This window comes from Ahaetulla prasina, chromosome 4 (assembly GCF_028640845.1).
Source record: "Ahaetulla prasina isolate Xishuangbanna chromosome 4, ASM2864084v1, whole genome shotgun sequence".
Lineage (NCBI taxonomy): Eukaryota > Metazoa > Chordata > Lepidosauria > Squamata > Colubridae > Ahaetulla > Ahaetulla prasina.
The window spans coordinates 150458025-150467194 of NC_080542.1; the positions used below are offsets into that span (position 1 = coordinate 150458025).

The 9170-nt window shown below is 51.4% G+C and overlaps 1 protein-coding gene across 4 annotated transcripts; it reads left to right on the forward strand.

Moving 5' to 3' along the window:
• The first annotated feature begins 344 nt into the window (after positions 1 to 344).
• Positions 345 to 4543, forward strand: LOC131196527 (GTPase IMAP family member 2-like). Of its 4 annotated transcripts, none has more exons than XM_058179370.1 (4): positions 345 to 378; positions 1272 to 1368; positions 1867 to 1894; positions 3708 to 4543. In XM_058179370.1, exons 2-4 carry the CDS (start codon positions 1309 to 1311, stop codon positions 4487 to 4489), a joined length of 870 nt encoding a protein of 289 aa, XP_058035353.1. In that variant the 5' UTR covers positions 345 to 378; positions 1272 to 1308; the 3' UTR covers positions 4490 to 4543. The 4 variants fall into 4 exon arrangements, with proteins under 4 accessions (XP_058035353.1, XP_058035352.1, XP_058035354.1 ...); XM_058179369.1 differs by having other exon boundaries at positions 366 to 435; XM_058179371.1 differs by lacking the exon at positions 345 to 378 and adding an exon at positions 685 to 703.
• The last annotated feature ends 4627 nt before the right edge of the window (positions 4544 to 9170 follow it).

A 9170-nucleotide genomic window follows, 5' to 3' on the forward strand; every position in this document is an offset into this window, starting at 1 on the left:
GAAACAGCCGGAGGGGAGGAGGTCTCTCGGAAGCGGTTTTGGCATGGGAGGGTGTTTTGCCGAAGAGGACCGGGGGTGGGGGTCATCCGCCTCTGCTTGGCAACGGTAGGACCCCCCAAACACGCACCCAACCCGGAGTCCAGAGTGGTTTGGGCAGACTTGGGGAGAAGGGTAGGGGGCTTCAGAGGTAGGCAAAGAAAGACGGCGCGGGAGGGGGTACCTCCCCAATTTTGGTGGGCCCGCTCCTATTCGTGAGGTGGGGGATAAGCCCCGGCTGCCTCGCTGCAACCCGCGAGGAGGCGGGGCGGGAAAAAAAAGAGGCGAGGCGTTGGCCGTCTTCACTTTCGCTTTCGCTTTCAGGAACTTTCGCTGGAGGAGGCGCGTAGCCCCGCAGGGAAAGGAAACTGGGCGGCGGAGCCCCTTTCCAGGGCGCAGGCGAGAAGGGAGGGTCTCGTGGGGGTGGGGGTCCCGCAGGGAGAGACAACCCCCCTCCCAGATCCGCAGAAACCCCTCCCCCCGCCCCTCCCCCCCCACACCTCCCTCCGGCCGGGCTGAGCTCTCCGCTCCCCTCCCCCCCACTCCACCCCGATTGCTTTGGCGGCCACCCACCCGGGCCATGGGAAGGAAAGGCGCCCCCACCCCACCCCGCTTCCCTTCCTGCTGCAGGATCGCTTTGTATCCGGAGCAGATCTTTTGCCTTTCGGTGGGGCAGGGGGGGGAAGAGTGGGGCAGTGCCGCTCCCTTTGCGAGGAGGAGTGGAGGATTCAGGCTCTTCGGACCCTCGCTTAAAAGCGTCGGGGGGGGGGTCTCTTGAATGTGGTGGGAGGGGGGCGCGGTCTCTCCCTGCTCCCCACAGAAGACCCGCTGGGAGAGGCGTCGCTGCCTGAGTCGGCCGTGGGGCGATTCGTGACCTAAAAAGGAGGGGCAGTGCTCCCCTTCCCCCCCCCCACAGGAGCCATGCTTCGCCCGCCCCACCTTCCACTCAGGAAGCGGGGAGGTCTTCCCTGTCTAAAACCTGGAAGGAAGGAGAACGTTTCTAACACTTCGAGAACAATTAACCAGTTGGTTGTTAATTAACAATTAGCAATGAAGCTTGCCACCAGAAGTTGGGGAAGGGGGCTCCAACACTTTTCAAGAACAGACTGGACTGCCACTTGTCTTGAATGGTCGGGGGAGGGGTATCTGAGCAGGGGGTTGGACTACATGACCTCCAAGACCTGTTCCAGCTATCTTCTGATTCTGATTCCCTCTCTTCCCCACCCCCACCCCAGGTTAAGGGAATCCCCCTGGAACTACAAGCAGCCAACAATGACCTACCAGTCAACTTCAGAGACTGCCCGGGTAGATATGAGAAGATCTTCTGAAAAGGTGTGTGTGTGTGTGTGTGTGTGTGTGAATGAGTGTGAGTGTTTTGGAAAAGGGGAGATGCTCAGAATTTGGGGTCCCCGAGAAGCCTCCAGAGCCAGTTTGGGACCCCCCCCCACTCCTGCTCCAAACCAGCCCACTTCTTGTTATGATAGACAGCAAGGGAGGTTCTGCTGCTAAATTATGCAGTGCCCCTCCCCCAAGGAATGGGAGTCTCCCAGCCCCATTTCCCTGCTCCCCCTTTTCTCCTCCCCTCTCCCGTTACACCCTCCTGCCTTCCCTTTCTCCTTGCCCCTCCTTTGCTTCCTTCCTAGGTCCCTTCAGAGCATCTCAGGCCCCCCTCCCTCAGCTGGGGACAGGGCTAATGAGCAGCTTAGGGGTAGTGCCTTGAATTTGGGGGGGGGGGGAACTAGGTTGCAGTTTCTGGGGAGGGGGCAGCTAACATGTCAAGGCTTCTGGGTGTCAGAGAGCTGTGTCTGACCTGTGTTTCCACTCTTCCAGGAAGCCACAGATGAGAAGTCTGCACTGGGTAAGCAAGGAGGCCATGTCTGGCATTCGAGGGAGGGGGGTCGTAGGGGGTCGACATGCTTGGAGAGCCAGTGGATTCCAGTTCAGAAGCGCTGTGCTGGATTGGTCTCTCCCCATAGCGGGTGGACAGAGCCTTTGCTGGCAGGCCCAGAGAAGGGCTGCCTTGGGTCCTCTGTGGCGACCCCTTCCCTATTCCTGAGTTGCTCCCCCTCCCTTTTTGAGGGTTTCTGCTGCCCACTAATGGTGTTCTGTTTCCCTCCCCCAATACTCCCAACAAAGAGTCAGTCAAAGGCCTTCTTTACTAGTTTATTTACATCAATAAATGTTCTGGCCATGTCTACCCATGCGCCTGACAAGTCTCTGGAGATAACTAGGAAATTATAGATAAGGCCAGAGTTACTCACGAATATATTTTTCCCTCCATTGATACAGTTTGCCCACGCAAATTCACTGCTTTGTCCAAGACAAAAAGCCAGGAAGTTCCGCCTCCTGCTTTTATAGCCCCTGTGAGTGTCACTCCGTGACTCATCATTCTTTGACTTTGTCCCAACGCCTCCTCTGCTGCGCGCGCCGGTCATGTCTGCTCAGTCTTGCATCAAGCCAAAATTGTTCTTGGGGCGTTGCCAAATCAGAAGAAGGCCCGGGGGAATCAGGCCTTGCCGGCCCCTCCTCCTCCCCTTGGGTGGGTGCCAGGGAGGGAGAGGGCCCAGGAGAAGCAGGCCTTTCCAGGTCTTCTTCCTCACTTTCTGAATCATCCAAGTCCAGGAGTCCGAGTCCAGGAACCTGGGTCACAACAAATGGTCCACTCTGGCCTCCGTCCAAAATCTGCTGGTCTTTCCGTTTGGGGGTGGGAGAAGGATATCCACAAAAGGAAGCCATCTCATTGATGGGCTGGGAGGAACAGGCAGGCAGGAAGAAGGGGCTGCCGTGGGGCGCTTATGGGATGGGGAGGTTTGGGCCTTGGATGGACACAGCTTGTCCACCCTGTAGGTTTGATCTCGCTCTGTCTAAACAAATCAAGTTCTAAGCCGGCTTGCAAACTTTGTGGGTGGGAGACAAGGAGGGCCAGTCCTAGTTGGTCAAGCCTGTCTCTGTATCCTGCCCTCCCCCTCCCAGCCCAGTGGGTCAGAGGTCCTGCTGCAGCCCTTCCTCAGTGGTCCTGAGTCTCTTCCTGGTCACTCAACTTGGACTGGGGTGAAATGCTACCGGTTCGCACCGGTTCAGTTGAACCAGTAGTGGCGGGACCATGAAGCTCCGCCCATCTGCCCGGATATTGTTGCTTTCTGGTTTTAACCAGGAAGTAACATGTTTTTGACCCTCTGCGCATGCGCAGAAGGCTGCGGCGCTCATGGAGTGCACACTTTCAAACCAGTAGGGAAGGTAAGTAGATTTCACCCCTGACTTGGACCCAGCTTTGCTGGTGACATCTGGATACAGTGGCCGTATTCGGACATACGGTGGTTGGGCACTAGGTGAAGATTCACTCTTGGGACCCAGGGTATCCCCCGAAACCAGAGGGTTGTTTTGCAGTTTTGCACTTTGTTGTTTAATCTGCCGAGTCTTGCTAAAGTGGGGTTTCCGTATTGTGAGAATCTGCATGGCTGAGCAGCCCAATTTAGCAATTCTGGAAGAGTCACAATAAAACACATTAAGCCACATCAGGACAGAGGGACTCTTCTAAAATCGTCACCCTTTTCAGCCTCCTCAATGATGCCCCAACATGCTGGATTATAGCCCACCCCCACCTCAATTTCTTCCTGGGCATGTGAGAAATGTCTCCATTCCTTTTGTAACATCGTCTTCCAAACTCACAGGGGAAGATGCTGAACTCCGGCTGATCCTAGTTGGAAAATCCGGAGGTGGAAAAAGCGCTACAGGCAACACCATCCTCGGCCGGAATGAGTTTGAGTCCCTCACGGAGTCAAAGACCACCACCCTGCGATGCCAAAAAGGGCAGGGGGCCTGGCAGGGTATGACAATCTCTGTGATTGACACACCAGCCATTTTTGATTCTGAAGGCAATGATGAGATTGTGCGACGAGAGATCAAGGCTTGTGTTGAGCTCTCCTGGCCTGGCCCTCATGCCCTCATTTTGGTCACCCAGGTGGGACGCTTCACTGCTGAAGATGCAGCCGCCGCAAAGTGTGTCTGGGAGATCTTTGGGGCCGAGTCCGCCAGGCAAACAATTGTCCTGTTCACCTGTGTAGAGGATTTGGATGGGGGCCCCCTACAGGAGTACGTTCAAAAATCCGACAACAGGAATCTGCGGAATCTGATCCGGCAGTGCGGGAATCGCGTCTGCGGGTTCAACAACAAGGCCAAGGGAACCGAGCAGGAGAGTCAGGTCTCGGAGCTGATGGAGATGGTGCAGAGAACCGTTTCAGCGAATGGGGGCAGATACTATGCCAACCAGCTGTTCAAAATGCCCAATGTACGGGATGAGAACATCAAAGCATTCCTGGCCAAGGACAAAACAAGTAGAGAAAGGGTGGCCCGGAGACCCTGCAGCTTCACCAAAATTGTGATATTGGCTGCGTTGAGTTGCCTTTTGCTGGCCATTGTGATCGCCATTATTCTCTTCTTTTTTTTTTATTGAAAGAGTTTTAAAAAAAACAAAGACATTTTCCCCCTTTTTTCCCCCCTCCCAGAAAACCCCTTCCCCTCCTTCCCCGGCTTCCCGGGTCAATCACAAGGTATTGTTATACATAAACCAAACATAGAATAAAATTTTCCCTTCCAATCCAATTAACCTCATCCAAAGCTTTTCATCTCCCAATCCCCTCCCCATTACATAAAATAACTTTCTAATTATTCAAAGGCAATCTGATATTTCTTAATCTGATATCAGGAGGCGTTTGAAGTTGGAGATAGTGGAGTTTGGTGGGATCACAAATCCAGGAAAATTCGCTCTTAAGAGCAAACCCCCTGTCTAGATCTACCACTTTTCCACAACTCTGCATAACCCTCTTATGCCCAAAGGGTATGCTAAGGTCAGTGAACAGTGATTTATACTGTTTCACTGACTTTTACAATCTTCTAACGCGGAGTGCCCTGTTAGAGCACCTGGCAGGAGCGGTGACGTCAATGGAGCCCCTTGATCGCCATTATTCTCATGGTCCGCTTTTTGTGAGGGGACTTCTCCTTTGTACCTCTGTAACTGTCCAGTTCAGGCCCATGACCGAACAGGACGGATACAGATGTCAGTGGATAGTTAGGGCTATGGGAACAACAATCACAACTAGCCTGCCTTCCATTGAGGACCTGTCTATTCCGTGGGTCAGAAAGAGGGCTGTGAAAATATCTACAGATCCCTCCCATCCTGGATAGAATCTTGTTTCGATTTCTCCCCTGAAAACAACGCATTAGGGCAGGGGTGTCAAACAATTTCTTCAAGGGCAGGATCAGCATTTTAGTTCTCTGCAGGCCGGCCAAGGCGGGGAGACAGAGCGGACGCCTCCTGCAGCACCCTCCCTTCCAAAACGGGGTGCAGTGGGGCCACATGCAACCATGCCCCCCCACCTGTGCCCTGTTTTCAGCCTGGACTGCCTTGTGCAGCACTTTGTTGGCCAAAACAGGGTGCAGGAGGACCCTGGCACACTCCGCTTTGGCTACCAGGGGCACTGCAAGCCGGTCCTTTGCTATTTCCAGGCCAGCCCTGTGGGCCAAATCCGGTTTGACACCCCTGCTATACAGCATTGCACGCAAAATGATGAGACATTGGGACAGTTCCACAAACACACGCTCACACACACCCCGTGCCATCAGTCTGCCGAACAACTAATATCCACAACTACCTAGTGAGTGGCAGTTAGGAACTGTCTTCCTTGGAACCTTGATAGTGAGGCTGTATCACTTATTATCCTACTCATCTTTCCTATAAACTGCCTCCTTATCTTACAATTATCACTTTATGGCTTGTATCTTACCATCAATTGTGTTGTAAATGTTGTACCTTGATGAACGTATCTTTTCTTTTATGTACACTGAGAGCATATGCACCAAGACAAATTCCTTGTGTGTCCAATCACACTTGGCCAATAAAAATTCTATTCTATTCTATTCTATTCTATTCTATTCTATTCTTCTTTGTTTAGCATCCTATGAGGATTGCTGTCAATTGCTTGTTTAGTAGCCTAGGACTATCTTACGATGATTGTATTTTATGATTATGGTGCCTTTATCACTTACTGCTTGTGTGTACACTGAGAGCTTCTGCACCGGAGCCTTGTGTGTCCAATCACACTTGGACAATAAAGAATATTCTCATTTGTTCTGTCCTGTTTTTTATTCTGTTCTATCCTGTTCTGTATTCTTTCTTTATTCCTTATTTTTTCCAAAGTTTTGGGAAGAAGCAGAAGATGCTATGTTTGGGTGGGGGAGGGAGAGGAGGAGAGTGCCCCCCCCATTTCGACATCTTCCCTCCAGAACCGATGGTGGCAGGAGGCTCTGGCCACTCGGCCAGTCATCTCTGCACATATGAGCGCCCACGAGCAAACCGGTAGCAGCCGAAATTGAAATCCACTACTGCTTCCCTTCCGGGGGTGTCACTTCACATGTTTCCATCTTTTCTCCAAGGAAAAATGGTTGTGCCTCGGGGGTGCTTCCTACCAACAAATGGGAATATCTGTATCCCAGGATAATGTTGCAGGGGACACATTCACACATCCCTTGTGTAAAGAGAGAAAAAATGTTTTCTTTTCTTAATTTGAACTCAGAATCATTTGCCTGCAAAGTGAAAATCCCAAACATTCCTGAAATTTATAATACATAAATTAAAATTTATTAGATGAGCTGAACCTGAAATTTTTACTCTACATAGATGATACCTCCGGATTTACCGAAGGAGCAGAACTCTCATCGTATTTCACCAAAACAAAGCTGGCCTCTCTTTAGACCAGGGGTTTCTAAACGTGGTCGCTTTAAGACTTGTGGACTTCCAGAATTCCTCAGCCAGCAAGTTTGGAGAGCTCCGAGTTAGGAAAGGGAATTGACCTTCTTGTTTGGAGGTCCCCCTTCAGGGCAGCTAGGGTCCTATGCCAATCAAGTAGAGACCGCTGAAATTTGTTTCCTACAGGCCTAAGAAGCGGTGGCTGCAAGGACTAACAGACAAGGGCATCCAGTCTGGGCTCATTCCCAAGCAACTCAGATTTCCAAAAAGGAATAGGGAGGCCCAGAAGCTTCTCAACCCTGTCAGGATCTCCTCTGAAGGAAATGAGAGGTGTGGAAAAGGGGGCAGGATTACTTTCCAATTTGCCAAAATCTTCGGGTCCCTGCATAAAAGTTTTCGGGTCCTTGGATAAAAACCTTACTATGGAAAGTGGCTCTACAGCCCCACCAGTCTCAGATGAGTGCCTGAACCTCCGGAAGGCTGGGAACGGTGAACTGGGCTCTATAAGCAAGGGAGCTTGGCACTTCCTGGATCCCAGGTAAAGGGGGATACTACAATGGATGCTGTCAGACTTGCCACCACTTAACACCTCGAAATAGAAATGAACCTCAGCTTCTATTTGTCAAGAAAGGCATAGTTTGATGAGAAGTGTATTGTAACGCAGAGCCAGAACTGAGGATCACGTGCCAAAATCCCTACATTCAACTTTTTCTTTTCTTAACTGCCCATCGCTGACCCCACCCCCATGACCAATCAGGTTCAAGCAAGATGTTTTCAAAAACTTCAAGCATTGGTTGGAACGCAACTGCATTCTACACCTATTTACCTCCCAACCGAGTATCCTTGAAGCACCATCTCAGAGAGACACAATGGTTACTTTCATTTTCCCTCCACAATCTCCCCTTCCAGAGTCCAGGGCAAGCTGCATTCTTCACCCATTTATTTCCCAACTGGAAGAGCATCTCGGGAAGACATGCCAGTTACTTTAGATTTCCCTCCAGCACCCACGCCCAGAATCCGGGACAGACTGTCACTGCATGGTAGCGAAGCACAAGTAAAAGAAGCACAAGATGGCAGCTGACAGATGCTAACTAGGGCCCTTTCCACCACTTTCACTTTCAACTCAGTTGTTTGCTACACCATGCAGCTTTTGGGAAGCTGGTTGGTGTGTAGCCAGCAGGAAAAGGGAGAAGTCCCAAGCTACATTTCATCTTCTCAGCTTTGCCTTCTGGTTCTCTTACCATGTTTTCCCAAAAATAAGACCCGGTCTTCTATTCTGGGGGACTCCAAAGCAAGCACTAGGGCTTATTAATTATTAATTAATTAATTAATTAATTATATTTGTATACCGCCCTTCTCCTGAAGGACTCAGGGCGGTTCACAGCCAATAAAAACAACAGAAAACATATAATACATATAAAACAGCTAAAAAAAGAATAGAAAACTTATTCAATTGATGGCCTAAAACTTTTAGATACAAATTTAAAACCCCATTTAAAACCTCTGATTTAAAACCCCAATTTAAAACTATGTTCACGCTAGTCCTGCTCTTCGAAACAACGTCTTCAGCTCACGGCGGAAGGTCCTGAGGTCGGGGAGTTGACGAAGCCCCAGAGGGAGCTTGTTCCAGAGGGTAGGAGCCCCCACAGAGAAGGCCCTCCCCCTGGAGGTCGCCAGCCGACATTGTTTAGCTGACGGTATCCGGAGGAGGCCCTCTCTGTGAGAGCGCACTGGTCGGTGAGAGGCTACTGGTGGCAGTAGGCGGTCCCGTAAATATCCCGGCCCTAAGCCATGGAGCGCTTTAAAGGTGATAACAAGTACCTTGAAGTGAACCCGGAAGACCACCAGGAGCCAGTGCAGACTGCGCAGGAGTGGTGTTACACGGGAGCCACAAGGTGCTCCCTCTATCACCCGCGCAGCCGCATTCTGGACCAGTTGGAGTCTCCGGGTACCCTTCAAGGGGAGCCCCATGTAGAGAGCATTGCAGTAGTCCAGGCGGGATGTAACAAGGGCATGAGCGACCATGCATAAGGAAGCCCGATCCAGAAAGGGGCGTAACTGGCGTATCAGGCAAACCTGATGAAAAGCTCCCCTGGCGACAGCCATCATATAATCTTCTAAAGACAGCCGTACATCCAGGAGGACGCCCAGATTGCGAGCCCTTTCTGTGGGGGCCAATAGCTCGCCCCCAATGGTCAGTGATGGAATTAGCTGACTGTACCGGGCCGCCGGCATCCACAGCCACTCGGTCTTGGTGGGATTGAGTCTGAGTCTGTTCCTCCCCATCCAGACCCGTACGGCCTCCAGGCACTGGGACATCACTTCAACAGCCTCGTTGGGGTGGTTAGGGGTGGAAATATAGAGCTGAGTATCATCAGCATATAGATGA

Bases quoted from the DNA above. Each gene is read 5' to 3' on its own strand.
- LOC131196527 (XM_058179368.1), top strand. From the start codon at position 1,087: ATGAAGCTTGCCACCAGAAGTTGGGGAAGGGGGCTCCAACACTTTTCA. The intron at 1,369-1,866 runs GTGTGTGTGTGT...CCACTCTTCCAG, and splicing joins TGAGAAGATCTTCTGAAAAG to GAAGCCACAGATGAGAAGTC. The intron at 1,895-3,707 runs GTAAGCAAGGAG...CCAAACTCACAG, and splicing joins AGATGAGAAGTCTGCACTGG to GGGAAGATGCTGAACTCCGG.